We start from the raw sequence: 14,215 nt of genomic DNA, 5'->3' as shown, positions 1-14,215 counted from the left end.
TTTACCTGTACTCGTAGGTATCATAGTCTTATTTCTCACTATAGTTAACTTGGTTTAAATCTAACTTACTTTGCCGTCGTGACCAAACAAACCGGGTCCGTTATCTAATCAGATTGAGCACATTACCGGTACCCGATCGGACCTTGCTTCCGACCCAACATTTTTCTGCCCGCCGCCTTTCTTTCCCTTCCCCCATCGTCTGTTCATTGCTCGCCCGCTACGTAAATCAGCCCACAACCCGCATACCACTGACCTTCGTTCATCTACTCGAGCATCATGATGTTGGCTCGCTCAATTAAGGCGACTCGCATAGCACCGCTCAGGTTGTTGAGGACCGTTACCACGGACGCTGCGTCTTCGCATGCGGATATGAGCTCTGTTCCTGTGGTAGGTTTTTCCTTCCCCACTCTACGATAGTTGGGAAGGAGTGCTTGGGCTAATCGGTGTTGTATGGGCTTTTTAGGATGACGACAAGAAATTCACTGTCAACCTTTCCAGTGAGAGTTTCGAGAGTTACATGATTGATGGCCCAAGTACTGAGTTGAGTGTGTCGAAGAATGAACTTAAGAAGATGTACTCTGATATGGTTACTATTCGGTGAGCGCAAGCCTTGCTTTTATTCCTTTCTTGAGGGATCCGGGAATTTGGTCTTTGTACGTTTTCTCGTAGCGGGATGATCGAATTTGGGGGGCTCGGTCAAAGTTTCGGATACTCGGGTCCAGAATTGGAAATTTGCCTCGTTATGTTTTTTCTATTTGTTCGCAGTAGTGAAACGGTTCTCTGTCTGGGTTGCTGACGGGTGCGAGTATAGACGAATGGAGATGGCAGCCGATAAACTTTACAAAGAGAAGAAGATCCGTGGTTTCTGTCATTTGTCCACCGGACAGGAAGCTGTTGCCGCCGGTGTTGAGCATGCTATCACTCCCGATGATCAGGTTATCACTGCTTACAGATGCCATGGTTTCGCTCTCATGCGCGGCGCTTCTGTTAAAAGCATCATTGCTGAGCTTCTTGGCCGAAGAGAGGGTATCGCTTATGGAAAGGGTGGTTCTATGCATATGTTCACCAAGGGGTTCTATGGTGGAAACGGCATCGTCGGTGCGCAGGTCCCTGTTGGTGCTGGAATCGGGTTTGCGATGAAGTACTTGGGAAGGCCGAACACTACCTTCGCTTTGTATGGTGATGGTGCCTCAAACCAGGGTCAGGTCTTTGAGGCGTACAACATGGCTAAGCTTTGGGATATTCCGGTTGTTTTCGCATGCGAAAGTAGGGTCATCCATGGAAAGATAGATCTGATAACGCGTTGTTATTGTTTGCTGACTGGCCGGTGCGGATGAACAGATAATAAGTACGGAATGGGCACCTCTGCGAATAGATCTTCGGCTCTGACCGACTACTACAAGCGTGGACAGTACATCCCTGGACTGAAGGTTAATGGAATGGACGTCCTTGCCGTTAAACAGGCGAGTGCATATGCCAAAGAACATACCATTTCCGGAAAGGGCCCGATGGTTATGGAATTCGTCACCTACCGCTACGGTGGTCATTCCATGTCCGATCCCGGTACCACTTACCGCACACGTGAGGAAGTTCAGCGCATGCGTTCTACTCAAGATCCAATCCAGGGCCTTAAGCAGAAGATCTTGGAGTGGGGGATCTCTGAGGATGAGTTGAAAGCACTTGAAAAAGAGGCTAAGGCATCAGTCGACGAAGAGGTCAAGAAAGCCGAGGAGGCACCCGTGCCAGACCCTACCTCGAAGACCCTCTTTGAGGACATCTACGTTCCGGGATCGGAACCGGAGTTCTTGAAGGGAAGGACGCTTGAGGAGACGTAAGTTACTGCTGTAGATTTCCGAAAAAACTACGAATCTGCCTTGCTGACTAAATTTTTCTTTCTTTCTTTCCATAGTCATTACTACAGGGCGTAGATTTACCTATTTGATTTTGATGAGACGGATGGCATTTAGCTTGGGTTAGCATTGTAATTTACTTAGAACCAGATGCCCTTTTTCTTTCCTTTTCTTTCTTCTCTTTCTTGGGCTTCTTCGTTTGCTGCGTTGAGGCTTTCGTGATCTGTAGGGCTCTTTTGGCAGGCTGAAGTTGCTGCGTCTTTGCCTCCTCTGCTCCTTTAAGTTAGCTCTGGAAAGTGTTGTGTGGTGCTGGGCGGTGTGATAGGATATCCATCTTATGTGACAGGTTAGAATCTAAGCTGGGAGGGAGAGAAGTTCCGAAGCCTAGCGTTATCACGAGTGCAAACAAGTACAGTACTCGTACACCCTGATGATTAACCTTAGATACATTGGACACTCCCGAAGCCTTCCCAGGCGTCCCCTCATCCCCCCTTACTTTTCTTCATTCATAAGCCTCACCATAGCCATAGCAAGGCGGGGCGGAGCAATTATCACCCCCGCTCACTCGCCGCCCCGGCGCCCTCCCCCACGACCCATAGCTTGAAATTCCATTAGACTATGGTAGGGTAGCGCTCGACGAGTACAGTACTCGAGCAACCCCCGCTTCCAATAAAAGAAAAACCCCGCCCAAAAGTAGTTTGAAACCGCAACGCAACTCCTATGCTCAACCTTAAATCGACGTTATATCGTACAAATAGAACCTCGACACTGAGCACTCTGCAAGAACTTCCTTCGACGTCTCCGTTCGGTTCAGCAAGCGGTTCAGCAACCGGTTCAGCACTGATGCTCACTCGTTCCCTTTGTGCTACGCATTAGCTAGTAGGGTTACGTTGCGCGGAGGTGGCTCCGCTGGGTGAAGGACTGTTGGGTGAATTGTTACCCGAGTATCTTACGAGGCTGGAAGCCTCGGGGGAATGTAGGAAGGATTTTCCCTTCCCTCCGCACCATTTGTTTTGAGGTTGTTTTGTCTGTGACCTTTACTCCTAGGCACTACTCGTGCGAATTGGCAGGGGGGAGGCTCCCCTTGTGTTGTTTCCTGCAGATTTGGTTGGATATCTGTTGATTGTGGTTTCGCCCTGTTCTACCCTATTTCCTTTTTACCTTCACACACACACACTCTCTCTCTCTCTCTCTCGCTCTCTCTCTTTCCCACTTGCTAGGAATGCATTCATCGCAGGACGGCGTTGGGTGGGCGGAAGTCTTGCGATGGGCCACCGGACGATTATATCGAAAATTTTTGTATAATCGATGATATCATGCACTGCTCCATACGTACTGTACAACAAGGTGGAGCGAGATGGGATAGGGAGGGTGTAAAGTACCGTGCAGCCACCCGCAGTCCCCCGGACGAATCCGCGAGTCCTAATAACATCATACTAAAAGCACAAGGAGAATAGAAGGAAGGAAGGAAGGAAGGAAGGCGAATTGGGAAGAGAAGGAGAAGAAAAGGAAGGAGAAGAGTGGAAGAACGAGGCATCCCCATCCCGAGTGAGAGCTAGTGAGTCCTGCAAGTGACTTACCGGTATGTATGATACATATGATGCGGTGCCTTACGTATACGGTAGTACGGTACCGTAGGTAAGTCAAGTTAGGTAGCACAGCGAGAAGGGAACGATGTGGTACGGTGGACTTTGGTACCGGTATTGTGAGGCAGAATGTATGTGATACAAGCCACCAAGTTATGTAGCTATACTTGTACCAGGAACTCATCGCAACTCCTTCCTCTTATCATATTACCTATTCGTCCAGCTGCTTGGTGCTCGCACAAAACCAGGATGCACTTCCCCTGCCCCCCTTCCGGCGAGGCGGATTCTTCTCCATCTGTGTTCCGGAAAGCCTGATTCTGTTCTCCTTTCAGTGGCTGTTGGGGCTACGATACTCTGGTCATCATTATCGAGCGTTTTTTTCTTTTTTCTTTTTTTTCTTTTTTTTCTGCTTTTCTCTTTTCTTCTCTCTGGCTACCTTGCACGGCTACTGCCGTTGTGTAAGGTACTTGTATTAAGCTACTAGTGTGAACAAGACATTGCTGTGTGTAACGAGCGGGCGGTGTAACGTAACGTGCTATCTATCATATGCCAACTTTTTTATCATTGCCAAGTGTCTGAATGCACCACAGTGCTGTGCGGATCATAGTTCGTCAATGTGTCCCCGGGGCACCGGATGCAAAAGGACTTCTTACTTTTCTACCTATTTTTATTTTATTTGAGAGGGGGGGGGGGAATACGCTTTTCAGCCCCCCAGGCTTGGATGTATTTACTAGTATCATAGTAGTAGAGGATGGGCTGTGGAGGGAATGGGTTATATAAAGGGGTGGTAAATTTCAGCTAATTTCTTCCTTCCTCCCCTACTTTCAATCTCGCACTCAATCTTTTCTTTCGAGAAAAAGAACGGTCTCGGAGACTTCTAAGAGATTAGGTGTTTGGAAGCTTCTTCTTATCGGCTGGGGATTAGCACCTTATCCATCTTCATCTCCTATCAATTGACTCTACACCATGATTCTCAAACCCCTCCTCAACCTGCTCTGCCTATCCCTACCCTTCCTCCACCATGTCACCGCCGTATCCCTTCCGGCCACAACGGGCCCGGACAAAGTCGGCACATACAACTTCTTCATAACTGACACAACCAGAAAGGACGTCTTCGCCCCGACCCACGAGCCCCGGAGAATCATAATGACACTATACTACCCCACTACCTCCGCCAGCACGAACTTCCCGCACCCAGAGTATATGTCGCCGGTGGTGGCCGCCCACTACGAAACCACACTGGAGCTACCGAACGGGACCGTCAAGAGCATTACTCCAAACAGCTACTACGGTGCGCCGCTCAAGTCCCCGAACGTGAAACTCATCCTCTTCTCCACGGGCTTCGGCTCGAGTCGGTATGTCTATGCCACACTCGCCGAAGACCTCGCGAGCCATGGGTACATGGTCGCGGCGCTGGATGCGACGTATGATTCGCCCGTCGTGGACTTTCCCGATGGGAAGATCGCCGTGGCCGACCCGGAGAACGTCGCGGGGAACGTCACCGCGGAGAAGGTTACCAAGTATTATGACGAGAGGGTTAAGGATGTGCTCTTCACCATCAAGTCCCTAAGCATGCCATCGCTCACCAGCGTAATTCCGGGCGTTGGGGCGAAGGGGTTGAAGGTTGAGAGGGTGGGCATGTTTGGGCACTCGTTGGGGGGGGCTGCTGCTGCTGGTGCAATGGCTGCGGAAGACACTATTCTCGGAGGGGTGAATCTCGACGGGAGATTTTTCGGCAGCGTCAGCACGAAGGGTCTCAAGAAGCCGTTCGTCATCTTCGGCGCTGAAGGACATAACCGCACCGTCGAGGAAACGTGGAAGAGTTTCTGGAATAGCCCCTCCAAGGGGTGGAAGAGGGAGCTGTCGCTCAAGGGCGCGGCACATGTTACCTTCTCGGACTACGCCCCACTTATCGAGTTACTCGGGCTGAAGAAGTTGTTCCCGAAGGAAGTCTTAGAGGAGATCGTCGGAACGATCGGGGGTCTGAGGGCTATGACGATACAGAGGGTTTACCTCAAGGCCTTCTTCGACAAGGTTCTCGCACATAGTAAAGGGAAGCTGCTTAATGGGCCTGATCCGAATTACCCAGAAGTTTCTTTCATTTGAGCGACCCGTTTATACCCGTCAGCTAGGATTTTGTGAGAGGGAAAAGGAAGAAGTGGGGCAGGAAAAAAAGGAAAGCTGAAGTCACATTGTATCGTTCCAATTAGTACCGTATTCTACCGGATGTTGGTTAAACGAAAGGAAAAATATCAATGCTAATTTCTACTATCAGTGTTAAAAAGATATCGTAGGGTGCTATCTATTGGGCGGTGACCTTAAACAGTTGAATTTGCTGTCGAGTATACCAAAACATTTTCCGAGGCGATTCGAGCTGTATGCTCTGCTGAGAATATTCAAGTTCCCCCCCCCAAGTGCTGAAAAGGCTGTAAATCCCGATTTTCTGACCGGGAGCAGCTACTGGTATCATAACTGTCGGCGGATTTTACCTTAGTGCGCCCGACGGGTTTGACTGCTCCAGCCAGCCCAAGGGTAAGCCTTAGGCTTGGAAATGTTTGAGGTATATGATATGATAGATTGTAAAAAAAAAAAACTGGCGTCGTGAATGACAACATGTGTTATCCGTATGATACTCGTACAGTCTCCACCGGGGGCATGGCGAAACTGGATGGGTGATGGACGGGGATCAATTACTGTATGATACTAGTAATTTTTTGTAGCCCTAACCTTGATGAATACTTGTACGATGTGAGGCTCCTAAAGGGTGTACTCGTACTGTAATTTACCAAGGGGTGTTACAAAATGTGACGCTTATATAATCAGGGTAAGGAGTATTTCTAGCTAGTTGCTTTTTCTCAAATAGCTTGAAGTTCGATTTGCATATCTAGCAAAATATTTCTATATTTTTTTTCTTATTTGTATATTATGCTGCTATTAATATAATGTGATATAATCACAGTTGCTATTGATCAATCACTATATCTACAATCCTTTCCTAATACTATTTTAACTTTAAATTACATAATTTTCTAAAATCTATAATAAATTTGCGTCAGGATAGCAAGCCAGTTTCTGTTAATAAAAATACATTGTTCATAGTTTTTTAAAAAAGCAAAACTATAAGCTGTAATCGTAGTAATATAAAATAAAATTTCTTAAACTTGTTTCACCACATTGGGGAAAATACCCCTACCCTGATTACATAAGCATCACATTTTGGTGAATTGTGTGTTGACAAAATTAACCATGATTCAATAATCAGTAGCAACCTATCCCTCTTCATCATCCCACACTCTCAACAGTACCTAAAAAAATTGCTCTAAGTCAACCAAGAAGGAACTATTCTGCTCAATTCTTTTTTCAATAAACTATGCCTCCTATTTTTCGCAGTCGTGCTAAAAAACCTATTCCCTGCACACATCTCTCTGAGTTTACCAGGGAGAGGATTCTCAGGTTACATGAGCCTCAGATGAGATATCAGCAAATTTCCAACTACCTTAATATCTCCTACACTACTGCCAGAGATACAATTACCAAGAGACATCAAGAGGGCAAGGAGAATAAGGGTAGAGGAAGACATCCTAAAACTACCAAGTTACAGGATAATGCTATGGTGGAGGAATGTTAGGCGGAGACAACTTGATAGACTTCAAGATTGTCTAGGCCAATTGAGATTCGTTTTTGTAGATGGAGATTGTCTAGAAAGGCTTGGACTTGGCTCATTTTATTTATGACTACTCAGAGCGAAGTAAAGTAGGTAAAGTAGGGTAGAATCGTAAAAACAATATTATATTGTTAAGGTCTCTTCTCCGTTGCTTGATGATGTCTAAAGCTTAGGAGGTACTTCGATATTTATATTCCGCGTCTGAGTATTCGCAGACTACATCTATTTATCATACAACTATGTACTTCTTCAATCATAATTCGCAACATCGAGTTTTGTTCCAAGGTGCGAACACCTGTGGACCCTGAAAACCATCACACCCTCTTCGGTAATTACAATATTTCTTCTTAGGAAACATACAGTCTCCAATAGTAATAAACCGATTAGCAGAGTCTTTAGACTTATGGCCTAGTTCTTAAGTTGAATTGAGTTGGCTCCAATTGTCTTTGCCATTGATAAAATGATCAGTTTTATCCACGGCTATATCTGCAAAGGTGGTCATTATTACAACCATCGTAGGTCGCCTGACTCCGATCCTTTGTAACTCCATACCCAACCGATAGATTTTCTCTAGATGACTTCCTATTAACTTGCAGGAAGCTATTCCACCAAATTGGTAATTAATCCCTTGGTCGACAACCCTTAGTTGCTCCCTGGGTAGTAGGTTTTAGTAACTATCGTAGTATTGGGAATCACCTCATGACTACGATGTGTTCCGAAACCCAGTTGCAACACTCCGTGAAGTTCATTGGCTTCTTTGGTAGTGTCTTTTTGGAGTTCTAGACTCTTCTGGTAGATCTAAATGTATTGGTCTCTTGTAGAGATCCTTTACCATTTGATACCATCTCTTTGTGCAAAATCGTCCTGTTACCTACGGCCCATGCCAAAGGTATCATGTCTTTAAAGCCAAGTAACTCTCTGAGTAGTTGACAGAATTACTCTGTTCTACTTCCCAGACCTAACTGAAGGTCCCCTCTCATATATCCTGCGAATAGGATCCGGTCGAATGGACGGCGGCGACGTATATGGTGTTATTCTGACACATTCAATTCTGTGGTAATATAGTCACAGGACGCAACTGAGGTTGATATATATGATGACGCACGGGCCCCGTAAGGGAGCCGGAGGGGGGTGTTGGAGACCAGAGATTCCGATTCCAAGTGGAGTTACCCTACTTAGGGTGGTTCCTAGGTATCGGGTTCTGGTATTTCTAATAAAGAAGCTCTTAAAAATCACCATACTACCTATTCTGACATTGCTGAGCAAGTTGCTCCCAATGTTTCTAGTAGGACAGTAAGGAGAAGACTTGAAAAAAAGCATCTTAGAAAATGAATGGCACAGGGGGGAGTTCATTTGGATGAGGATCTAGCTCAAGAGAGGTTGAAATGGACATTAGCTTATAGGTATTGGACAAAGAAGATGTGGAAAAGAAAGGCAATATGGGGGGATGAGGTAGCTGTGGAAAGGGGAGGAGCAAAGAGGAGAAAATGGGTTTTCAGATACCCATATGAGAAATGGAATAAGGATTGTGTTGAACCTAAGGCTAAGAGAGGGGAGAGAGGGATTAGCCAGATAATAACTGGTTGTTTTTATAATAGCCAAACTCATGGTCTTTTTTTGAGTGTTTTTCCTGATTCTTCTTCTGCTCGGGGTTGAGTTACTGGGAAGTCAATTATTAATATTTATGATCATTATGACTTTCTAGGGATATGGGAGAATATTAGAGAAAAGGCTGGAGAAGAAGAGGTATTTTTTATCATTGACAATGCTAAGACTCACTTGCCTTTTATGAGATGGCTTAGAGAGCAGGAAATTACACTGATGGAAATTCCTGCCTATTCACCAGATCTCAATCCAATTGAAAATATTTGGTCTCTCATGAAAGGTAAGCTTCACAAGCACTACCCTGAGCTATATCTTATGAAGGGTGATGTCAATGTGGTCAAGAAGACAATAGTAGAGGCCATCACTCATTGTTGGGAACTTCTTGACCCAAAGGTTTTTGATACTTTAGCTGGATCAATGGTGGATAGAATAGGCAATTATTAAGGCTGATGGATGGTATACCAAATATTAATTTCTACTATGTATTTACATCTTTTAATTTTTTTTTTTGGTTTTCATAATAGTGGATTGGTGGGTGAGTGTTGTTGTCATCGCCGAAGATTTTTCCTCTGTTGAATCGCGGTTAATTTTGTCCACGCACAATAACCCCTTGGTACACCCTTTAGGTGCCTCACATCATACATTTTTGTCGACGAAGTATCATAGACTACCCTGTTCACCGCCCGCCCAGTTTCGCCATGCCCCCGGTGAAGACTATACTCGAGTGCGAGCAAACTGGGCTGTGATTTCTGCTCGGGTTCTTAGAGCTATTATTCCTCCTTGATGACACGCCACATTCAAAGCCCATTTCATAGTACAACCGGTGCCCCCCGAGTCCTGTACCGTACGCTGTTCGTCGTTCAGGCACAATCTTGTGTCATGTCTGACTAAAACTTGCAAAAAAAAAAAAGCAGCCGGTCCAAAGGATAACACCAAAAGTGCAAATACACACTTGCTATCCCTCCACCGTACTCGAGCAACTTAGGATTCAAGTGCAGGAAAAGAGTTAAATTTTGTGGGGGGCGTCTCGCCAAAGTTCTATGGAGATCTTCTCGTGTTGAGATTAGATGAGCCTGAATATGACATGGAGAAACTCGAGACTGTTCCGGGGTGGCACTAAGTGGGATGCTCATTGCTCAATGCTCTTCGAGTGATTGAGTGTGATCCTCAGTTTTGGAGGCTCATACCGAACCGGTTTCTTTTGGTGGGATTGTGGTGAATAGAACGGTGGGCTAGTCGATGGTATCTAGTAAAGTTGATTGCGGGGTTGGTCCTTGTGCTCCCCCACACAATCGCGTGTGAGAAGGCACCGGTGATCTGGGGGGCTGCTGCCTTATATCCGGGGGTCGGTCACCTGCTGATAATCACTGAGGGGTGGGCGTCGAAGCACCCGAGATGTTTGTGGTATTTGCGCTTCGTCTCAAGAAGCAGATTTCGAGTTGCTGGTGGTTTGTAGGATGCCAGGTCGATCGAGCGCGCAGTTCGACAACTTTCTTGAGATGACATACGGTATGCGGCATTCTTCATGTCTTGGGACCAATACCATTTTCTTCTAGAAAGATCTGTTAGTATTCTAGCTCCCAGTAATGGGTTTTGGAGTGCGCTCCTTGATGCAATGCGCGGTAACTTAACACATAGCTCTAGGTGTTTCCCAGGAGGAACTACTAGTCGGCAAATTCAGGCGCCGCTCGGTCGCAATATCCAGTTTTTATATAGCAATGAAGCACATATTGCTTCACTACCTATCGTCGACCCATCTGAGAATTTTGTGCCTCGGCAGCATTTCAGCTACGGTATGATATTCCCTTAATATCACATACAGTCTTCACCGTACTGGTGACGAACAGGGATCAATTACTAGTAATTCTTTGCAACCCTAACCTTAACGATTACTTGTGCCTTTTTTGCCCACCAGCTACCCCTGTTCGTCACGAGTACGATGAAGACTGTAGCAGCTACAGTGTCAGAAGTACCATGTCATCTCGACATCCGTTCGAAATACCGGACTTCTCGCAAACCCTGCTTCAAAATTCAGCCCTGTCAGTTTCCATTTCGGGGACCCGAGACTGCCGTGAAAAGGTACCGTTCCTGAACCGCGTTCATGGTTGCTTTTTCCCACTCGCCGTTTTCTCCAAGCATTTTATATTTCCATTGCTTATTGGTGGTCACTAACCCACCTCGAAACATTTTACCCGGTATCTTAATTCTCGACATCTCGATACGTGATAGAGTTTGGAGTAGAGTTGTTTGCGGTGATTTGGTTTTTCCTGATTCCGTGCTTCCAACTACTCGGCGAAATAATTGTTGTTTGGATACCGAACCTGCTGCCGGTAGGAACTGGTCGTGTGCGCATTTGAGGGCCGCGTATTCTCGAGTGCTGTATTATTGATGAGAGTTGGCCTATGGAGCATAGTTCTATTTGAGAGATTGGTCGTTGGGTTCGGGTACGGTAGGCCTTCGTTGCTCCTGTGAGGTGCAGTGAGTGGAGAAGCGGTCATACACCATGTTCCCCGCATTTGTGTGACTTGAAATACATGGATGTGATATAGGCTACCGTAGTTACTGATAATTTTGGGCCATGGAGCAGCGTTTTCCGTTCTCTTATCTTTGAGAAGCACCGTGGTGGAAGTACCGGTAGCAGAGCCGATTTTGATTTAGGCCCGGCTCTTCTATTTGGCTTTCCTAGCACCCGCGGAAATTGTTCACTATGTTTTAACCGCGGTCCCCAGAAGTGCCTTTGAGACCACGGCAGCCCCAGAAAGGCGCCCACAACCAGCATCTTCGATGGCAGAAACATTACCAATAGAGCTCAGCGCGATCCTACAAATTTCAAGGGAGGAGTTTCGCAGTCTGATAATGTATCAGCGGTGGTAACCGAATGACACCCCGTGCCAAAAGTAAACCCGGAAGACTGGAATTCCGCTCGAGAGCGAGTGTTGATCTTTGTGAAGATTGTCTCCTTCACGCTGATATATTCTACCAACCATGTCCCATGCACATGCGGACCCCGCTCTTCGGGGTCAGCAAACCACTCAAGCCTTATTACTGGCCAACTTGGTTGAGGCTGCAGTACTCGGCCTCAATCCCTGGAGATCATAACCAAACAATGCCCAAGTAGCGGACCGCACCCTCCGTATGCCGGGAGCCTGGGTGTTGGCTTTATTCATCCGTTGGAGCTGAAATTGGACTATTTGAAGGCATCGCACCTTAGCCGGGAGACGGCCCAAGACATCTACACCGGCTTCACAGTCAATAAATCTTGACACATCTCATTACCCCATCAATGGCAGGAGTTGGTTTTGAATGTTGAAAATCAGTGCAAAGTGAAAATTCGAAGCGCAATTGAATTGTCGCCTGCTCAGGAGTGTGTTAGCTCTAGGCCGAATAACAATTCTTGTTTCGAAGGTTCCCGATTCCGCCCGCAGTCAAATGTACGAGCACGCGTGACTTTGGTTCTCTTTTTCTTTTTTCTTTTTCCCTCCTCTCTCACCCTCCCCCTCCCCAGTACACCACCATCGAACGGAGGACGCAAAATCGGGCCAAGCCGATGTTGGAAACCGATATGGCTCGAAATTGAAAAGCGCTCCCTCCGAATTGCCTAAATCCTGGGTGCTGCACTGTAACAACACCACAGATTCTCCGCGGAAGACGGCCTCGCTTGAGGAACTGGAGAAGAATACACGGGTGGCTGCTCGCATAGTGTGCAGTAAGCGGTTGCTAGTTGGCGAAAAGGGGCGGTGGAAAAGCTGACAAACTCTTGGATGCCAAAGATTAGATAGGAATATCATACTATACCGATAACTTCGGATGCTGTGGGTAGAAATTAGTTGAGCATGGCAAACAACTGCTTCGGGGGGGTTGAAACCATTAGAAGAAGTCCGCTTTCAAATTGGGCCAGCTCTTCAAGTTTGTTGCCTATTTCCATAGGGATAGCTCGTTCGAGCCATGAGATGGTCAATTGGTACTCCGGTGACTGAACAGTTTTGCATCCCCAAAAAAGTGAGAATTGGGCCGAGGATCTAGAATTTGTGTCTCGATCACTTTGTCGACTTTGGGAAAACTTGACCCGCCGGAAGAGTTGGTTTTTCAGCGAGCTGGGCTGGCTGTTTGAACAAAGGAGGGGTTAGTTTCTTGGATTCCCTGGGTACATAAAACATGTTGGGATCAGCTGCTAGTTCATCCGAATTCCCCCGAAACCCGGGTTAACCATCAAACTCTTACCATCACGATCCACAAACGTGGGGGAGGGTGGGGTGGATGCAATATTTTCAAAAACACATGCCACCCACTCGAGTAACGTGCCGGTATTGTTATAAGTACAAGTACCGTACAGTATGAGTACTCTCGAGTCGTAGAGTAATATCGCCCAAGAAAAAAAGGGTGATCGTTAATCTAGCGACACTAAAAAGCATAAAGTGCAAATACAGTACCAGCATTGTCAAGCATGCAAGACCCAGGGAGCACAGTACGAGTACCCGGGCCCCACATCGCATTGCGGGGATACCTGGCTTGCCACTTCGCACATTGAAGGGTATATGGTGATTTTTTTTATTCTGCAGAGATTGTCCCATGAAAATGTTTCGCGGTGCTAGTCAGCGATAGCGGTACAGCACCGGTATCTACGAATAACGCTGTGCGTGCGTGCAGTGATCAGTGAGGTATGACAAGTTTTGGTGGGAAGAGAACGAATCTGATACCGGTACTGCAGGGCTGGTGTCGCGCCGGTGTACAGTACTGTAGAATTCAAGACAAATGAAGGATGTAGGTTGGTCAGGCTGTTACACAAGCAGCCGCACCTTAAACAACGACGGGGGGGCATCCCCAGTCTGGAAAAGGAAGGACTTGCCGTACTCGAGTACTCGTACAGTTTACTCAAGTACGGTAATAGGTCTCGAACCAGTGATTCCTGATTGAAGGGGCAGCGTGGGGTGTGAAGATGGATGTGCACGGTCTTCCTTGGCACAGTGACCTCCGGCGAGGGAAAGGGAGGGAAAGGGAAAAAAGGAAGAAGGTATGATATGGGACATTCTTCCTTTTTTTTCTTTCTTTTTTTTTTTGTTCTCGTGCGATCCGTACTCGAGTGCTCGTGGATTGTGCTTCCCCACTTTGCAGGACTCCTGGCTTCAATCAATGGTATGTACAGGGCAGGTACTCGAGTATATATATCGTGAAGAGGCTGCATTTTAATTGCAGGCAATGCAGCTGCGCTTGCAATACTCGAGTACTAGTACAGTGGTGTGTACCACTTTTTCCATTCACATGAATGACTGCATACAGTACGTCGTTATTACCATGATGGGATGGAGTTGGTGAAGGTTGTCCAATCGGTACTGTGCCTTATTGAGCTCCTTCGATAATCAGTATGATATGATACGGCACTCACTTAAGAATTATTCGCACAGTATCATACTTCGCAAGGGATCTCCAATCTCTTGCGTTTGCCAACCCTGATCCCTCCCACTTTTGTCACACCCTGTCACCTGTAATTATCATATTGCGGCCTATCAGAT

The 14,215-nt window shown here is 46.6% G+C and overlaps 3 protein-coding genes; 2 read left to right on the top strand and 1 right to left on the bottom strand.

The window, feature by feature from the left end:
* Positions 1 to 186: 186 nt before the first annotated feature.
* GSTUM_00002455001 (uncharacterized protein) lies at positions 187 to 2,250 on the top strand. XM_002836223.2 has 5 exons: positions 187 to 387; positions 464 to 597; positions 812 to 1,266; positions 1,342 to 1,831; positions 1,910 to 2,250. The coding sequence occupies exons 1-5, from the start codon at positions 280 to 282 to the stop codon at positions 1,926 to 1,928; spliced, it is 1,206 nt and encodes a 401-aa protein (XP_002836269.1). The 5' UTR covers positions 187 to 279; the 3' UTR covers positions 1,929 to 2,250.
* A 2,021-nt stretch (positions 2,251 to 4,271) lies between these two features.
* On the top strand, positions 4,272 to 5,707 carry GSTUM_00002454001 (uncharacterized protein). XM_002836222.2 has 1 exon: positions 4,272 to 5,707. Exon 1 carries the CDS (start codon positions 4,403 to 4,405, stop codon positions 5,540 to 5,542), a length of 1,140 nt encoding a protein of 379 aa, XP_002836268.1. The 5' UTR covers positions 4,272 to 4,402; the 3' UTR covers positions 5,543 to 5,707.
* A 4,101-nt stretch (positions 5,708 to 9,808) lies between these two features.
* GSTUM_00002453001 (uncharacterized protein) lies at positions 9,809 to 10,919 on the bottom strand (the record flags this gene model as incomplete). XM_002836221.2 has 2 exons in its annotated part: positions 9,809 to 10,727; positions 10,789 to 10,919. 2 exons carry the CDS (start codon positions 10,917 to 10,919, stop codon positions 10,661 to 10,663), a joined length of 198 nt encoding a protein of 65 aa, XP_002836267.1. The 3' UTR covers positions 9,809 to 10,660.
* Positions 10,920 to 14,215: the final 3,296 nt, after the last annotated feature.

Source organism: Tuber melanosporum, assembly GCF_000151645.1.
Source record: "Tuber melanosporum whole genome shotgun sequence assembly, scaffold_136, strain Mel28".
NCBI classification, from domain to species: Eukaryota; Fungi; Ascomycota; class Pezizomycetes; order Pezizales; family Tuberaceae; genus Tuber; species Tuber melanosporum.
Note: the sequence above shows the minus strand (reverse complement) of the source record. Positions and strands in the feature narration are given on the sequence as shown.

What these genes read in the sequence shown, in the direction of transcription:
- GSTUM_00002454001 (XM_002836222.2), top strand. Translation starts at nt 4,403, where the DNA reads ATGATTCTCAAACCCCTCCTCAACCTGCTCTGCCTATCCCTACCCTTC.
- GSTUM_00002455001 (XM_002836223.2), top strand. Translation starts at nt 280, where the DNA reads ATGTTGGCTCGCTCAATTAAGGCGACTCGCATAGCACCGCTCAGGTTG. An exon ending in ATATGAGCTCTGTTCCTGTG is followed by an intron (nt 388 to 463) that starts GTAGGTTTTTCC and finishes TGGGCTTTTTAG; the next exon opens with GATGACGACAAGAAATTCAC. An exon ending in TCTGATATGGTTACTATTCG is followed by an intron (nt 598 to 811) that starts GTGAGCGCAAGC and finishes GTGCGAGTATAG; the next exon opens with ACGAATGGAGATGGCAGCCG.